Source organism: Euprymna scolopes, chromosome 26 (genome assembly GCF_053919585.1).
Source record: "Euprymna scolopes isolate OS-2025 chromosome 26, ASM5391958v1, whole genome shotgun sequence".
In the NCBI taxonomy this organism is placed as follows: Eukaryota; Metazoa; Mollusca; class Cephalopoda; order Sepiida; family Sepiolidae; genus Euprymna; species Euprymna scolopes.
The window spans coordinates 22625313-22641668 of NC_136507.1; the positions used below are offsets into that span (position 1 = coordinate 22625313).

Below are 16356 nucleotides of genomic sequence, written 5' to 3' on the forward strand. Positions count from 1 at the left end.
CTATTCGTGACCACACACACACACACACACACACACACACACACACACACACACATTCAGATTTATATATGTATCGATTCCGGCTTGAGGTAGCATGTTTGTCAAGCCGTACTGATAAGCTGTGAAACGGCGAAACAGTACTGTAGTGGATGACTATAATGCTTCTTATGTTGGGTTGAGCATATTGGGATGTGATATAAAAATTACCATCAGCATAAAAAGCGATGTTCTTTGTCTAAACCAAGTGGCTTAGGTATTTGGACAACGTCAAAACATTGTTAATTCACTTGCCACATAGCAGCAGCAAAATAGCGCAAAGGTTTGGGCGATCGGGTTTCGATCCTGACTTGAGTTAGTTGCTTGTCTAGCCGCACTGACGAACTGTGGAAACGCGAAACAGTACTGTATGTGGATGACTATATATATATATATATATATATATATATATATATATATTGCGTAGATATGTTATTATAACCTTTTACTTTTTGTTTGGCTTTTACTGTTTATTATATTCTTTTTCCTTCTCGTTAGGCAAAACATGACAACGTAATTACCGTTTCATATCCAATTATGCTATATCGGAAACGACATGTGCACGTCCTGACTTCAGATTAAAAACACTAATTCCGTCTTACTTGTTTTCCGACTAATTCAATGACGTCAACAACGGCGTCCGCTTTTTTTAACGATTTTCATTATCTTATAGATTAGGTTGCTCGTCACACAAACCGCAGAAAACTCGGTTTTATAAAAATAGAACAGTTCCTTTATTGTCTATTTCCCCGCGTCTGTTTACGATCATCAGCATTAAAGTTATACGGTTAGAAGGCTGGATAAGCTGAGTTTGAATGAAAAACGCAGTAATATTATAAAAATTCAAATAGTATTGTTTAAGCGTTGAGAACGCGTATTCGATATACAACTTCCGGTTTGTAAAAATGCTGCGCATACGTAACTAAATAAAACGAAAGTGAAGAAAGCTTTTTTTTTCAATCGACATTTTTTTCGCGTTTAAAACTAAACTAAATTACGTATGTTTTCTTTTTCATCGCCATTTTACGAATTTTGGTTGTATTTTTCATTGGAATTTGGAATCGTTTCGTTGAATACTGAAGGAGACAAATCCCGGTATTTAGATAAAAGAAGTAATTAGGGTTAAATATATTTATGGTATTTATTTGCTTTCCACCAAAACAAATTAGGCGCATGGCCGTTTTTTAATGTTGGAGGAAACCAGCTCCCCTAAAAGTAGGGTAAAAAGAGGGCACTCTGGCTGTGACCAAAAATAATAATTGTCCACGTATAGACGTTTTCCCTTCATTGACTGGTACAAATTATCTTAAGTGCAGCATCTGCAAGGTATTTATTTGATCCCCCACCTAGCAAATTAGGCACAAGGGCGATTTTTAATGTGAGGAGTGAAGGGGAAATGGGGACCAACTCCCCGGGGAGTAGGGGAGCTGGATAGTGACAATTGGTATGAAGAGTTGCCCTACATTGACAAATAACTTATATATGGGGTTGCCCCCACATATAATCTTAGCTTGCAGTATCTGCCGGAAAAGATACTACACTTTGATCTTAGCCCGAGAGCCAGGAACAACAGAAAAGAGGCAACACTCGTTTCTGGGCCAAATATATTTATTATTAAAGGAGAATGCTGGAATCGAACGTAGTTATCCAAAGTTAAAATGAATACATTATTGTTTTTTTTAGATACAGTTCCAGGAATGCAGTGGACTTATCAATCGTATTTAGATGTAGTTATAAAACAAAGGCATTATAGAACAATGAATGTATCTGTGTTGCCAGGCATTATAGAACAAGGAATGTATCTGTGTTGCCAGGACACGTGTTGCATACATATACATGCAACGTCACAAAGAAATATAGTATCAATATATACTGTTAAGTTAGATTACTGTTGGAGACATTTCAGTTCGAGTTCAGTCAAGGAAAGACAGGGGTATCAGGTGGGTATCCGAAGCTCTTGAAGAAGCGAAGGGGAGGGGAGGAATACGAGACAATGCATCAGTTTAGCCAGGCATCAGGTTCTTATCATTCTTGTTATGTCGTGGCGATGCTTTAAAATCAGTATAACATAAAATATCTTACCGCAGAGTGTCCAACCTTTACATGGGTACGTAGACAGCACATGATTAAATAAAATAGCCTAAGGAATTATTTTGGACAAAGAAGAAAATCACACGCTGTTACATGGCGATATATCTTTATTATTAGCACACACACAGACACATACACACACGCGCGCGTAACGACACTTCAAACATAGTACATGAAAGGTTAGAATTTCAATTATGATACCTGGAACAAACGGGAATGATATTCATTTGTCCATTTTGAAAGTCACTCTCTTTCTCCCTGCTCTCTACTTTCGGTCGTTGATCTCGCGAGATGTCGCGAGAATTTGAATTCTACGGCTCGGACAATGGGGGGCAACTTGGTAATCTCCAAAAATACCGTTAGGGCTTACAACATGGCCGCCAGAAGAGTCACGTGATCCGGTAGGTGTATCAGAATTTTAGGCGGAATTTTTGACACCCCCAACAAAAAACTGCGAATAAAATATATAAAACTCGTAATTTCTGTTTTTAAAGTGAGTTGTTAATTTTCTTTATGAAATATACTTCCAAAATAAACTATTACAGTCGTTTAAAACATAATAGAAGTATTATTTTTTATTTTTTAAAAACAATGTTTACAAAATGTCTACGAACGTGCGTAGACATTTTGTAAACATTTTTTTTTAAATAAAAAATAATACTTCTATTATGTTTTAAACGACTGTAATAGTTTATTTTGGAAGTATATTTCATAAAGAAAATTGACAACCCACTTTAAAAACAGAAATTACGAGTTTTATATATTTTATTCGCAGTTTTTTGTTGGGGGTGTCAAAAATTCCGCCTAAAATTCTGATACACCTACCGGATCACGTGACTCTTCTGGCGGCCATGTTGTAAGCCCTAACGGTATTTTTGGAGATTACCGGCAACTTTGCCCAGAGAAGTAAATAATTACTCTCCTTACATTATACTTTTGTATCGTCCTAACAATTCTCATCACCAGTTGAAAAAATAAATCCACAAATATCGTTATGTAAGCCCCTTGTTTTCGTCGTTGTTTCAGCCAAGGTCTTGTCTTTCAAGATTTTATGTATCAGCATGCTGCCCCATCCTATTGTATAATGAACTTTTTATGAAGTCTTCTTCCAAATATTGGCTATATTTTCCTCATCGATAATGCATCTCCCCTTCGTGTTTTAAGAACCGTCAATTACCCGTCGCTTCACATCTCATATTATAAATGTTGTTGTCGCTGTGTATTACATCTCTTCCCTCTTCTGTACACCCCATTATACAACAAACATTGATTTGGTGACCGTTCGACCGCAGACGTCTGCAAGTGGTCGTAAAGGAAATCTGAGTTACCACGCACAATAAAAAAATAAAAATAAAACATGACACAACATAAATAAAAATAGTGCGAAAAAATGCTAGGCGAGTATGAAAAACCTGGATTAGCACACACACACGCACACACACAAACACACACAGACACACACACATATACACACACAGACACATGCACACACAAACACACAAAGACACATACAAACACAAACACACACAGACAAACACACACACAAACACGCATACACACAAAAACACAAACACCCCCCACACACACACACCAACACACATACACACACAGACACATACAGACACACAAGCACACACACACAAACACACACACAAACACACACACACACACAACGTCAACAAAAAAAGAGAAAAAAACAGCCAACATAAATAAGGGTAACAATTTAATTAAATGATTTGAAAAGAATACTAAATTAGAAGCAAAGGCAATAAATAAAAACACCCGCACACGGAAAAAAGTTAAATTAAGAAAAAAAAAACGATATGCTGTAAAACCAAACGTATGAAAATTGTGTTAAAGAAAAATCAAATAAATTACTGAAGGTCTCGATTACAGTAAAAAAATAAAGAAAAAAAGAAATATATATCAAACTGGTTAGAAAAGAAGAGGAAAAAGTAAACACGGATTAACAATTGTACATTTGCGTAAGTTCATTGATAAAAATAGATCGACATCCGGTTTATAAACTGTGATTGTTTTTAGTAAGGGGTTTTTTAACCCGTCGCTCAAATTAATAGGATGTCTACGACGTCGTAGCTTAGTGGGGGTGCCCTTTTCTTTTCCCTGCAGCTTCTTTACCACAGAAGAGACGTTGCGAGCCTGCCTCTGCTTTATCTTTATTTTTATGTCAAGTGCTCCTCTAAGCTTCAATCTGTGACCCTCCCTCGCCAAACTTTCACGAAAAACACTCGTCTCGCTGAAACCACTATAAATAATTCCCCTCACTCTTATCTATGCCTGAACGTAAACGTAGCTTCCATGAACAAAGCTTCTTTCTGAGAACTACACGCATGTGCAACTCCTTGGCCTGCTTTCCCGCTGACTACAATTTGATTGTCTTCAAGTTCAATGCAAACAAGTTCCTGATGAACCGTCCTCGTAAGTAATCCAATTTACAAAACTTCCACTACTTACGATTATGTCGCTAAAATCCCATTGTTTGCAGCACATGATGAAAGAAAATAGCCTAAGGAATTATTTTGAACAAATAAGAAAATCACTCGCTGTTACATGGCCATATACGTTTATTATGAACACACGCATACACACGCATACAGATACATACATATACACAGACATACACAGACAAACCACACACATACACACACATACACACACAAACCACACACATACATACACACGCGCGCGCGCACACACATACGTACGCACGCGCGTAACGACAATGCAAACATAGTACATGCAAGGTTAGAACTCCATGTATGATAACTGGAACAAACCGGAATGATGCTAATTTCTCCATTTTCAAAGTCACTCTGTTTTCCCTCAACTCTCTACTTCCGGTCGTTGATCTCGCGAGAAGTCGCGAGAATTTAAAGTCTAGGACTCGGACAAGGGGAAGAAACTTTGCCCAAACAAGTAAATTAGTCTCCTTATTTATGCCTATCGGTGTTGGGACGACTAATTGGAATTAGCATCGCAAATTGGAGAAATCGGTATCGGAATCGAACTCAATGCAAAAATTGATTCCTATAATTATCTTTTATTTTTTCATTTTATTTTGTTTTAAGCAAAGTTTTCCACCGTTGGCAGTAATAATAAAATAATAAATAATTATGGATTTTAAAGTAGCATTAAAAATAATACCCATTAACCCTTATCCTCGAGTGGCCTCCTGGCATTAATAAGTGGTGACTCCTATGTATAAAAAAAGTCTATTGTTGCACTTTTAAAAGAGTATTAAAATGTACATCTGATTTGTTTACTTTTGGTGCGAAAGAACTTAAAATAAATTTTTACTGTGTTAAATTGTCTTACTGTTTGATATTACTAAATTATTATTTTACGATGTTTTGGAGGCTATTTACACACACACACACACACACACACACACAAACACACACAAACTCGGATGCCATGTGAAACAGCGTGAAAATGTTTCTGAATCAGAACACTTCGCTCGGTGGGAGTGAGCAACAATGAATTCATGAATATCTCCAGAGAGAGATATGGATGCACAGACACCACTTGAATGAATGAATGGGCATCCAGTATTTTTACACTTTGTATCGATTGATTTTAATAAAATAAATAAATTAATTAGGTTGTATTGACTAAACTTTCCTAATCAGTTTTAATTTCCTTTTCAAACTTTAAAATTAATCTAAACTCTGCACTATTTATAACTGTCTTCAAGCAAACATTACTTTAATCACGCAGAAATATCTGGTTTGAGGCTATTTAATATAACGATAATTCATTGGGAGATGCTCCAGGTTTGTGTATCTTTTTTTCATTAAATTCTAGCTGATAGCAAAAAAAAAAAAAAAAAAAATCATGCAACAGACACCAAATTATTAATGATAATAATTTTGAGATGAGGATTGATTGTTCGTAATATTTTTTTTTCAAATTACTGTTCTCATTTTTCAACGTTTCGCTCGATGTAATCACCGACTTTCTTCAATCGAAGTTGGAATCTTTTTCTGTCGAACACGGGAAGATTTCTGTCGAACTCGGACAGCTGTGTGGCAGTTCGAACGAAAGGCTGGGCATGCAAACATACAAACACACATGTAACTGGATTTATTTAGATAAATGACCCCGCCATTTATTAGATTTAGATCAATTGCCCCGCCATCATTTTTGTTAATATCAATGTTCTATTTTTATTGTTTAAAACTAAAATTACTAAATTATATGAATGAGATATAATTTATCTTTCCACGTCTCTGTCAGAACGTACACATGTTTTTGACAAAAGTTACAATTTACAAACCTTTTGGAGCAATAATGAAAATACTAAATAAAATCAAGGATACCTGCAGAGAAAAACTGAAATAAAGAGTTTCCCTTTCTTTACAGATAAATGTCGACACTTTATCGATAAATTGAACCAGCGTTAGCGTCAATCAGTTAAAAAGATGTTGATTCATTTCCTGGAATGAATTAGTATGATACCCAATAAAATAATGTTTATTGGTGAGATTAAATGAAACGAGGTGATTTTAATAAGTTACCAGGCATTTTATGGACACTTTTTTGTTGCACAAACTCTGGTCGCTTTCAAAGTAATCTCCTCCGGCTGCAATGCACTCGTTGTACCGTTCCAACATCTTCTGGAATGTCTCATGGAAGTTTTTTCGCGTGAGCATGTAATGACTCTTGTCACATTCTCTTTCATCTCCTCGGCTGTTTCATAAAGACAACCTTTTAGGTTTTCTTTGAGCTTAGGGAATAACAAAATCTCACAGGGAGCAACTTGTGTATTATAGGGAGGGCGAGGGACTGTCTTAATGACCATCTTGATCAAATATTTTGTGACAATGATGATGCACTTTTGAAAACTTCTCTTCGGCGTCTTCAGTTCTTCGTAAATAATTGAGTATCCACAGTGACATCAAACTTTGCACTTATTGTCTCTATGGACACACAACGGTCCTTATCTATGAAAGTCTATCCATTAAAGTCTTTATTTGGCCAATCAACTGTGGTGTTCAGACTTCCTTACTACTCCTCTCATCATCATCTTAAACCTCTCATCATCTTTGCCAGACTCCCTGTCTTCCTAAAATCTTACGCCACTCCAAAAACAATGTTCCATCTATACAAGTGTTCCAAAAGAAGTTTAAAGCATTCCATACGTTTCTGTGGCATTTCTTCAAGTTTAAAACATACTTTTATTACATATTAGCGAGAGCTAAGAGAGAATGTACTGAAACAACCAAAAAACGCATCGAAGCACAAAAATTAGTAACCCGTGATTTCTGGAAAATCTACAACAGTGTAGTAAATAATAGGCAATCAACTATTTCCCCCTTATCCAACAATCATGAGGTTCTTTGCTCAACAACAGGGAAGGCTAACATGCACGCCAGTCGGTTTGCCTCCAACTCAACACTGAACCATACTAATAACTCCTTCCGTGATTTCCTTTGCGGACAGACGCCACATAGACGATCTGAAAATCACTCCTTCTCAGGTGCATGCAAACATAAAAAACCTTGTCACTTCAAAAGCATGTGGACCTTATCTCATCCCGGCTGTGCTATTAAAAAAATGCTCAGCCGATGTAGGTCCAGTTCTCTCCAAACTTTACAACAAATGGCTTAATGAATCTTGCTTTCCAGACTGCTGGAAAACTGCTTCTGTGGTACCAGTTTTCAAGAATTCTGGCGAAAGGACTGACCCATTAAATTATCACCCCATTAGCCTCCTCCCACTTTTTGCCAAAATATTTGAGTCCATAATTATTCAAGCTCTACTTCATCACCTTACAGATGCAAAACTTCTGACCGACTAACAATATAGATTTAGGAAAGTCCGTTCCACATAAGATATCCTAAGTGTAATCTCTGAACGTATATCCCATTCATTGGATAATGCCGGGGAGGGTAGAGCGGTAGCTCTAGATATATCTAAGGCTTTTGACAGGGTATTGCATGATGGTCTTCTCAGGAAAATTAGATCGTACGGTATGACTGAACGAATATTTAACATAATTAAATCCTTCTTAGTTTAGAGAAAACTTCAGGTTGTCCTCGACGGTCGTACATCTATTCAATATGATATAAATGCGGGAGTGTTTCAGGGATCTATCCTTGGACTTTACTATTCCTAATATTCATAAATGCCCCCCCCGACAAAATTGATTTTTAATTTTATTAAGGTCAAAATCAGAGGGAAAGATAATTTCATTTTATATATATATATATATATATATATATATATATATATATATATATATATATATATATATATATATATATATAAGGGATTATGATGAATAATTTGCCCGCTGGACAAATTCGCAAAATAAATAAATACATAAATAAATAAAGATAAAAGTAAAAATAAACTAAATAATAATAATAATAATAATAATAATAATAATAATAATAATAATAATAATAATAATAATAATAATAAATACTCTGGAAAAGGTCACTTGTAATTAATGTTTAATTTTTTTTTTTCGATATCTGATACTCATCGAATGAATTCTGTATAAAACATATCTAAGAACATTACCAAACATATAAATTCGCTTTGTGTGAAGCTTGCAAAAGATAGGCCCAGCCGTTTCGGAACCCATGAGGAAACAAACTAAGTGACTCTTAAATCATAGTAGATATAGAGATAAAAATAAATAAGATAATAATTGCTTTTCCACGCTTTTAAGAAAACGTACATATGTTTTTGACATAAAGTAAAAAAAGATGTGAAAAAGAAAAATAATATGAAACATAAAATAAAGATCAAAACACACACTTAAAATAAACGATAAAAAACAACCTGATACACACAGAAACATATAACAGTTCACGTGTGTGCGATAAATAGTTGCGCCTATTCCCAACAGAAAGAAAGCGGAAAACTAAATATTTAAGAGAAACGTCGTAGCGCGTGGAGATTTGTAAAAAGTAAACAGAGAAAAAAAAATTAAAACATTAATTATTTAAGAGAGGAAACTTGTTCGTACAACAAAACATATATTAGAAATAATGTTATACCGTTACGTTGAGCGAAACGATAATTTTCAAGTTGGTAGGAAACGACTTGCAACATCTTTTACGTGTCAAGTCTATTTTCTTCAAATGAATGACCGTCTCAGTTTAACGAAGGTTCATTCAGAGATATGTATGGAGGACAATGACAGGGAGACAATGTTGTTGAATAATGAACAACAGAATAAGGTGTTATATATATATATATATATATATATATATATATATAAATATATATATATATTTATATATATTTTTATATATATGTGTGTGTATGTGTATATATATATGTGTGTGTGTATGTGTGTGTGTGTGTGGGTGTGTATTTTGGCAGTAAGCACGTCTGATTAAACACGACACAGGTATTCCTTTTTCCGATTTTTCTGGATATCTTTGCCATTCGCCGAGCGGTCTTTTAAATGTCAGCTTGCACGTTGTATAAAATGGCCCCCAAAAGTTTAGGAGTCCATAAGGAACGAATTCACACACAGAAAGTTCCTTCATATAATATATCTTTACAATTATATAAACGCAACGTTCTACATGTGTCTGGACCATTGGCAGTAATAACTCCCCACATCAAAACAGAACCTCCACCACCTTGCAGCGTTGAAACTGTGCACCTAGGATAAAATTCTTCGTCCTTTCTTCGACGGACTTACTGCCTACTATCACTGCCTAGCCTATTAATCTTGCTTTCTTCGTATCTAAAAATCAATTTCAACCATTTTGAAGAGTAATGATCTTCATTGTATATGACGAAATCCAGACGGCATTTTCTGTTCTTTACAGAAATCATTGGCTTGTTTCTTGGAAGACAGCCTTGCAAATTAGATCAATTCAGCCTGTTCTTAACTGTAGACCGCTGGCAGTTTTTTACAAGATTACAAATTGGTGGATTTGCTGCATATCCTGATAACAGTGTATCCCCTTTAAGAAGTAGCTCTAGGACGACCAGATTTCTGAACATCATAAACACTGCCGGTGTTTTGGTTCCTTTGCACAGTCATTCCTACCGTTTTCTCATATAATTTAAATCTGAGGCCAATTTCCCGATTGGATAAACCAGAAAGGTGGACTTTAATGAGCTCCTGATGATCACTCAGCGAGTCGAAGTATACGGATTAAATGTTACGTTGCATAACCTAAGAACAATAATTACGATTGGAGATGCTAAAAAGTCGATATTTTGCGGTTAGAAATGTTAAAAGGCGAATATTCAAGGTGGTTTTCAGCTAATTTGTTGCTGCAGAGTTTCTTTTTACTTTCTCAATTTGAAGATATATTTTTAAATTGACGTGAACACTGTGATATATCAATAAAAAGTCAGATATGGGCAGGTAAAATTATAGTGTAATAAAAGGTTACAATTAGATTTAGCTTTAATTAGCGGTTTTTGAAAAAAAAAGAAGAAAAATGCGGACTTTCTTTTTGTCGGCACTATATATATATATATATTTATATATATATATATATATATATATGTGTGTGTGTGTATGTGCGTGTTTGTGTGTGTGTGTATGTGTGTGTCTGTGTTGCATAGTTCTTATTACAAGAGGACTGATGTTATATATTTGTTGTTTGTGTTAGTAGGAGTCTTAGAGTGTCCATGCTGTGTAGATAGAGACATTTATATTTATACAAAGCGACAGGGTACATGTTAATACAGGAGAGCCGACGGTATGCAATACACAATGGGAGGAGAATTTAGATATATCGATAGATAGACCGAGAGATAGTTTGACAGTTCTGTGAATAGGAGTGTTTTTATAACATTCACACATGAAATATACTGCTGCCATATCTTGGCAGGAGCTGCTAAAAACAGCCTATCCTGCCTTGACAGAGTACAAAATAGACTTCGTGGCTTAGTGGGAGATGCACTTTTCTCTACCCTGCAACCTCTCTCTCACAGAAGAGACGTTGCGAGCCTATCCTTGTTTTATCGTTATTTCCATGGCAGGTGCTCGTCTGAGCTCCAATCTCTGGTCCCCCTCGCCAATCTTTCACGAAAAACACCCGCCTAGCCGAATCCACTGTGAAAAATTTCCCCCAATCTTTATCTGTGCCTTAATCAAAACCTGGATTCCATGAACAAAGCTTCTTTCTTAGTGTGGAACTCTGTTCAGTCTGCCTGCTTCCCACCTGACTACAACTTGGATGTCTTCAAGTCCAACGTTAACAAATTCTTAATGAACCGTCCCTTAAGTAAACACTTCATCAAATTTCCACACTAACGTAATGTACTTGCAATAACCCTTATCCCTGAGTGGCTTCCGGGCCTTGATAAGTGGTGACCACTGTGTAAAAAAACATATTTCTTTACCTATTTTTGATATATATATATATATATATATATATATATATATATATATATATATATATAAGCAGTCTAAAACGGATATATAAAACGAGTAAGATATTAGAAGATAATATTTACTTTAGCCTTTTTATATGTTTCATTTGCACGAACATTAGCTCTGATTAGATGCAGCGAATTAAATATTTTTATGTCGGTTATATGCACGGTAAGGGATTTATATATAATGAGTATTTAATGTAAAGATTAGCAAAAGTTTTACTATAATCAACCATCATTTGAACATAAAGCACTCTCGGTACATTACAGGGCTATAAAAAAACGTGTAGTACACACACACACACACACACACACACACACACACACACACACACACACACTCTCTCTCTCTCTCTCTCTCTCTCTCTCTCTCTCTCTCTCACTGTACATTACGGAGCTATAAAAAACGTGTAGTATACACACACACACACACACACAACCACACACACACACACACACTCTCTCTCTCTCTCTCTCTCTCTCTCTCACTGTACATTACGGAGCTATAAAAAACGTGTAGTACACACCCACACACACACACACAACCACACACACACGCACACACAACCACACATACACACACACACACACACACACACACTCTCTCTCTCTCTCTTTCTCTCTCTCTCTCTCTCCCTTTCACTCACTGTGCATTACGGGGCTATAAAAACGTGTAGTACACACATACACACACATGCATGTACGCATGTGCGTGTATTTAAAGGAATACAGCTACGAGCATTAGGTTTTTTATTTTTTAGTATGCTTTTTTTTACAAAGATTACAACCAACACTTTTCAGACCTTCAACGCCTTGTTTTCAAATGTACAGCATTGCGCAGAACTGCGATATCTTTGTATTTATTTCCTTTTCTTTTTGCGGACTGTTATCCTCATCTTCATAAGTGTTGTTTTACTCACACTCTAGCCTTTTTCAGGTGATTAACCGTGTCGTAGATGATTAGGGTATTGAGTTTCTATAGTTCCAGATTAGCATTTTCAGAAGACAGCGGTTTCAATCCTACACAAAGACGACCAGAGGATTCGGTGGCCAAAACGCGGATTGCTCATCTCAAATATTCCAATAAAAATAATATAATACATTTTTTTTCTAAAGAGCACAACACATTTTCGAAATTCGTGCATAAATATTTAAACGCAAAAACTTGAAAAATATTAAAGATCAAACATATTTAATAATTAAGAAAAAATATTAAAATATATACATTTTAGTAGTTCTTTTATGTCTACATTTCTTCCCCATTGGAAACACGAAGTATATATATATAATTTTTATTGTTATTTTTCATCATGTAAATATAGTCATATCTAGCTACGATGTGCAGACCGTTTCGATTATTATTGATCTACTCAGGCAAGTAAATAAAAAAAATTAGAAAGATTTTAGGGGATTTTCAATTTTGGAGGAGAAAATTATATTTTCCCATATCTGACCTGAGGCATGGTTAATGTTCTTATGAATTTAAATTAAACTTAAAATCGGAGTTCAAAAACCTAACTGCTGTTAAAGAGGTGAGCGTATAAACATAGTTTTAGGGAAGGATGTATAAAAGATTAGAGCGAGTTATAAGAATGGAAAAGATAAATATGGATATAAAGGGATGGGGTTTATAAATTCGTTTAGATGGAAGAAAGGAAGAGATGATGGGTAAAAAAGAAGTTAGTACATATGAATACGGTTGACACGTAACAAGGAGATGTCACGAAGCGATATTTCATATTTCAGGTCATTTGAAAAATTGTAGACCATGGAGAAAGTTCAACTAGATTGGGTCTATCTATAAAACCCACACTGTGTTGTTCGAATTTTATTTATTCATTTATTAGTTTATTTTTTATTATAAATTATTTTTAGTGTTTTAAATTTAACACCGACGTTTTTATATAAGATCAGATGTACCGTCTTTAGGGACGGAATTTATTTCAAGTACTTTTTAGTTGTATCAAATAATTTTTTAATTTGTATCTTTAAAAGTGTATATATTTAAGCTCATCATATAATAGTTATTTAGTTTTTTATTTTATACATGTATATATATATATATATATACATACATCTATGCATATATATAGATATTTATAAATTTTTTTAATTTTTTATTTTTATGTAAATACAGTCATATCTTGCAAATACATGAAAAATTAAAAAAAAAATAAATAAAAAATTAAACAAAAATTAAAAAATATAACTTGCTCTCTTACGATTGAGCACTATCAACGACCATTGTTGAAATTCAATTATTTTTTCCATCTGTGGATACCTTCCCACCGAAAAACTATATATATATATATATATATATATATATATATATATATATATATATATATATATATATATATATATATATATATATGTATGTATGTAAGCATAGATACGCAGATATATTTCCTTTCTTTTTTCTGTATTTCTTTTTTGTATTTCTTTTTGTTTGTATATTTATTTTTATTATTATAAGATGAGTAGACGCACCTTCTTATGAGCAGACAGGGGAAAGGAACTAGTAGGCAAGTGAAGGTGCAGGTCTCTACTGAGCAGTAGGTCTAATAGTCTTGAGAGGAGGGACTCGACGATCTTCAGGTTACCAATTCCTTCCGGCTCCTAAGAATGCGCTGCTTTGTTTTCCACAACATGAGTAGCGACGACCAAATTTCTGATGTTAACTGATGACTAGATTCCACTTAAGCTTTAACAAAATGGTATGTCCCATTCCAATATATGTATTATTATGTAGAATATTTACAAGATAACCACAGCTTCATTTGGTCCAACAGATATCCCGCTCCCCCCAAGTTCATATGAAATTTGGGAAAATGACGTGGAAAAGGATGCGCTGCTCGTTACACTCTGGAACAATAGAAAGGGGTGTGAGTAATTAATATGAGGGGTACAAGTACAATACTATCTATCTCCCTCACCCACGGCGAGTTTTTTGCGGGCATGACAAAAAATTCTGAAGAAAATCTGTTTCAACTATTTACACTGTACAGGCATCAGTGAATTTTACTAATGCTGTTGCCTGGTTGAGTCTCAGCGATACCGGGGGCATTGTGCGATGCCAGTCGGCGTAAAGCCATGGGAGGCTTCTTGGGGGTTGTGTGTATGGCAGGTATATGAAGCTGTGGAGAGGCCGTATGCGTGGCGTCTACATTCTGCATGGGAAGACCAATATGTGTTGGCTCTGCTGTATGTGCAGGGTCTCCAGCTGTCGGTGTGGCTGTGTCTACGGCTCTCTCAGGCGATGGACCAGGGCTTGCGGGCGCGCCAAGGCACTTATCTTCCTCACCTGATGCTGATTCAGGGTTCTTTGCTGGAACGTTAATGGTAGGTTTTCCTAATCCCTGATGATGGGGTTGAGGGACTCAATGATATCTTCATGTGAGGCTGCTTTAAAGGGGGTGAACTTACGAAGATGCTGGCGGTTTCGTAGAGTTAGTCTCCCAGAGCCATCTATCTTCACGACATATTGGTGGAACTGCCTGACCTCTACGATGGTGCCTGTCCTTTCCCAGCGCTTTGGATGATTGCCTATCAGGTTCTGTAAGTAGACATGATCCCCGATACGAAGAGGAAGCAAGGATCGAGTGTGTTCCCTCCATTTCTCATGCTCTTGGGAGTGTCGCTTTGCAAGAGCCTTTTCTCTGTTGATAAGGGTCTCTGTCCATGTCGGATGAGGGCAGTACCGACCCATGGGGATGGGGATAGGGTCACGGATAGGTCTTCCGAAGACTATGAGAGCCGGAGATGCCTTAGTCTCCGGGTCGATTGAGTTCCGATAGATGAGCATGGCGCGCTGGAACTTGTCTACATCAATAGACCCACTTGCAGATGTATTGCCCATCAGCATGCGCTTGACAGTCTTTACACCTATCTCAGCTCTGCAGTTTGCGTGAGGGTTGGCGACTGAGGTAAGACGGTGGTGTACACCCCATGAGCGAAGGAATTCCTGAGTCTTTCCAGCTGTGAACTGGGGCCCTCCATCTGAGGTTAACTCTTCAGGTACTCCAAAAGTCACAAACACTTCCCTGAGGCGCCTGACAAGACCATCTTCACCATTTTCTGCTCTAAACGCCATTGGCCAATTGGAGTACTTGTCAACGACTACTACGTAATCGTGATTGTTGTGTGCAAAATAGTCGCAGGCGAACTTCTGGAAAGGATACTCGGGGGGCACCAAATCAGATGGTGGCTGCATGGCATTCGATTTTGCAATCCTATGGCAGCTAGCGCACTGGTCCCTGATGCGCTGGATGTCAGTGCTGATGTTTGGCCAATAGACGGAGTCTGTTGCCCGGGCGCACATGACACTGACTCCTTGGTGGGCTGCATGCAAAGCCTCCAGAATCTGTTAGCGCAGTGCTGTAGGAACGATGATGCGGTTGCCTGTCAATACCACACCGTCTATGTTGTACAAGCTACTAGAGATGCGATGGTAAGGGCGCAATGCGGCTTTCATCTGTCTGCAGTCTGATGGAAAGCCTTCACAGATGAACTTCTGTAGCTCCTGAAGGTCCGGGTCAGAGGATGTAGCTTCCTGCAGCATGGTCCATGTGACAACATTAGTTACGGCGTACAGTGTGCTGGACATTAATGCTAAAGTGGAGGCATCATCTCCGATATCCACTGGCTCTTCTGATTTGTACTTAGTGATTGGGGTGCTACGGGGTGGGTAGCGTGATGCCGCGTCAGCACCAAGGTTACGTTTTCCAGAAATGTGGATGATCTTGAACCTATAGGCAAGAGTCTTCTCTTTTAGGTTGAGCAGGCGGCGATTGTTAATCTCAGTGAGGGAACGGTCATTGAGGAGCCCAACCATGTGGCTTGTGG

At 36.6% G+C, this 16356-nt stretch overlaps 1 protein-coding gene across 1 annotated transcript; it reads right to left on the bottom strand.

Moving 5' to 3' along the window:
- Nucleotides 1-14863: 14863 nt before the first annotated feature.
- LOC145247798 (uncharacterized) lies at nt 14864-15832 on the bottom strand. The gene has a single exon (XM_080109434.1). It carries the CDS (start codon nt 15830-15832, stop codon nt 14864-14866), a length of 969 nt encoding a protein of 322 aa, XP_079965560.1.
- Nucleotides 15833-16356: the final 524 nt, after the last annotated feature.